This window comes from Nicotiana tabacum, chromosome 24 (assembly GCF_000715075.1).
Source record: "Nicotiana tabacum cultivar K326 chromosome 24, ASM71507v2, whole genome shotgun sequence".
Classification (NCBI taxonomy): Eukaryota; Viridiplantae; Streptophyta; class Magnoliopsida; order Solanales; family Solanaceae; genus Nicotiana; species Nicotiana tabacum.
Window position 1 is genome coordinate 99,904,683 of NC_134103.1, and position 2,941 is coordinate 99,907,623.

Here is a 2,941-nt window from a genome sequence, read left to right on the forward strand (position 1 = left end):
AATAAGGAGGGAAAGTTAGAGAAGGAGAAGGAGAAGGAGAGTGATAAGGGAAGATGTGTTCATAAAAGACAACATCTCTAGAGAAAAAGATAGAAAAGGATGACAAGTTAAGTAATTTGTACCCTTTTTTTCCCACAAGGGTACCCCAAGAAAATAATAGAGATCGACCTAGGTTGAAACTTATCCCTATCAAGCTTAGGACTGGCTGCATGACAAAGGCAACCAAAGGACTTCAAGTGATCTTAAGAAGAAGCATGACCATGCAGTTTCTCAAAAGGTGAGATGTTGTGTAAAACTATGGAGGAAATTCTATTGATGAGATGTATAGTAGTGAGAACACATTCACCCAAGTACTTAAGAGAGAGTTTGGATTAGAATAAAGAACCCCTAGAAACTTCTAAGAGGTGTTTCTGTTTTCTTTCAACAATACCATTTTGTTGAGGAGTGTGAGGGACAGTAGTATGGTGAAGTATACCATTGTCAGCAAAGAATTGTTGGAGTTCAGAACTACCCCCTAGTTCATAGGCATTATCAGACCAAAAACATTTGACATAAGATTGAAACTGTACTCTTACCACTGGGATGAAAGCTTCGAGAATTGAAAGAGCATTGCTCTTGCAGGAAAGGAGATGAGTCCATGTAACTCTAGTGAAATCATTAACTAGAGCTAAAAAATACCTAAAGCCATTGTAAGTTTGAGTGTTGTAAGGGCCCCAAATATCAATGTGAACAAGTTGAAAAGGAAGAGAAGAAGGTATAGTATTATCAGGAAATGGAAGTGTATGTTGTCCACCCATTGGACATATATTGCACAAAAATGGTTCTTTAGATGAATCTTATTTGACAAAAATAAAATAGATCTCATCTTGGCAAATGGAATGTGACCTAATCTTTGATGCCAAAACATATCATTTTTATTAGCAACAACATATGGATCACAAGATGATGAACTATGCGATACAGAATGGTCAACAGAATTGGAAATAACAGTAGTGCTAGGAACAAAAGCATAAATATTAGACTGAGCAGAAGAAAAAACAGAACTAGGAATAGACAAAGGAAAATGGGAATCAACTGAATGCAAGAAGTACAGTCCATTTGTAGCCTTACCAATTTCCATAGGCCTCATCAGAGAAAGGCCCTGTAAAATACAGTTAGAAATGGTAAAGATTGCAAGGCATTTGAACTGAAGAAGTAACTTGTGTACAGAGATCAAATTAAAATGAAATAAGGGAACTAATAGGACATTATGCAAAGTCATATCTGCGAATTAAAGAACCAGTAGATATGACCTTTACTTTATATCCATTAGGTAAAGTAATTAGGAAATATGTTATTAAGGGCTTAAGATTGTGAAGTAAGTATTTGTATGGTGTCATGTGGTTGGTGGTACCAGAATCTATGATCCAAGGGTTTATCCTCAGTGTGAAACTGCACATACATGAAAAGAAGCAGAATGCACCTCAGGGTGATTGTACACACCTGCAAAATTGGCAAGCCATGTATTTGCAATGGCAATATTCTTAGAAGGAAGAGTAAGAGATGTGTGGACTTGTTGAAGCAGGGTCATGAGATATTGGTATTGTTCTTTACTGAATCCATGTCCACTAGGGGCATGCCGAACTACTTTGGTACGGTATTTGGTAAGCACAATTGATATACCGAATACCGAAATATCGAACCGTAATTATTAAATACCGTACTGAAATACCGAACGCCCACCCCTAATGTCCACCGTCATTAGATGAATTTGGTTTGGTGAAAGTAGAATCCATAAGATGCCCAGCAGATAGAACACAAATTGCAGACCTTCTATTCTTCGTAAATTTAAAATCTGAGGGGAAGCCATGCAGTTTGTAACACTTATCTATAGTGTGCTCAGACTTCTTACAATGTCTTCAAGAAAGGTTGGAAGATGAACTAGACCCCCTCTTTATATCAAATTGAACCCTTTGACTAAAACCCCTAGAATTGTTCACAGGACCAGCTGAGGCATTGAAGGAGACAGAATCATGGGAGAAACCAGGAACAGGAGCAAAAGTCTCTTTCTGTTTCTCATCATATTGTAGCATGAAGTATGCCTTACTTAAGGATGAAAGCGAAAGCATCATAAGAATATTGCTTTTGCAGATAGAATAAGACTCATTCAGACCTCTAAAGAATTGATAGATTTTCTGATCTTCAATGAATTTGGGGAGAGCACCACAAGAATATACATGACCAACATAAGTAGTATTAAGCTCATCCCAAATACCTCCCAGCTTGGTAAAGTAAATGGCAATATCTAAATGACCTTGGGAAGTAAGACTAATCTTCCTTTGAAGTTGAATGTACTTAGAGCCATTAGAAGTACCAAACCTCTCATTAATGTCAGTCCATATATCTTTAGCAGTGTCAAAACACATTACACTATTGGCTATATCCCTAGACAAGGAGTTTATCATCCATGCAATGACCATGTCATTGCACCTTTCCCAAAAATGATAATAAGGAGAGTTAAATTGTGGTTTGTATGTCCTACCAGTGATATTGAGACCTAACTTGTTTTTAGCAGAGAGAACTGTAATGATCTGGCCAGTCGTTTCGAGAGTTATAACCTTGTTTCCCCATTCCTACTTCTTTATATGTTGCTCAACGGTATTGAGTTGTATCGAGTTGGTAGGTTTAGGTCCGGAGTAATTTTGAAGTGAAATGAACACTTAGTCTCTTAGTTAGAAAGTTAAGTTACAAAAGTCAACCGGAAGTTGACTTATGAGTAAACAAATTTGGATGTAGATTTTTTTGATTCGATTAGCTTCGTTAGGTGATTTTACACTTAGGAGTGTGTCCGAAATATAATTTGGAGGTCCATGGTATAATTAGGCTTGAATTGGCGAAAGTTGGAAGTTTAGAAATTCTTAGGCTTGAATTCGAGGTTGATTTGGTGTTTTGTTATTGTTTT

The 2,941-nt window shown here is 36.9% G+C and overlaps 1 protein-coding gene across 1 annotated transcript; it reads right to left on the reverse strand.

The window, feature by feature from the left end:
• Nucleotides 1-1,898: 1,898 nt before the first annotated feature.
• On the reverse strand, nucleotides 1,899-2,459 carry LOC142178347 (uncharacterized). The gene has a single exon (XM_075247682.1). It carries the CDS (start codon nucleotides 2,457-2,459, stop codon nucleotides 1,899-1,901), a length of 561 nt encoding a protein of 186 aa, XP_075103783.1.
• Nucleotides 2,460-2,941: the final 482 nt, after the last annotated feature.

Excerpts from the sequence above, each read along its gene's own strand:
- LOC142178347 (XM_075247682.1), bottom strand. The coding sequence starts at position 2,459 with ATGGTCATTGCATGGATGATAAACTCCTTGTCTAGGGATATAGCCAAT.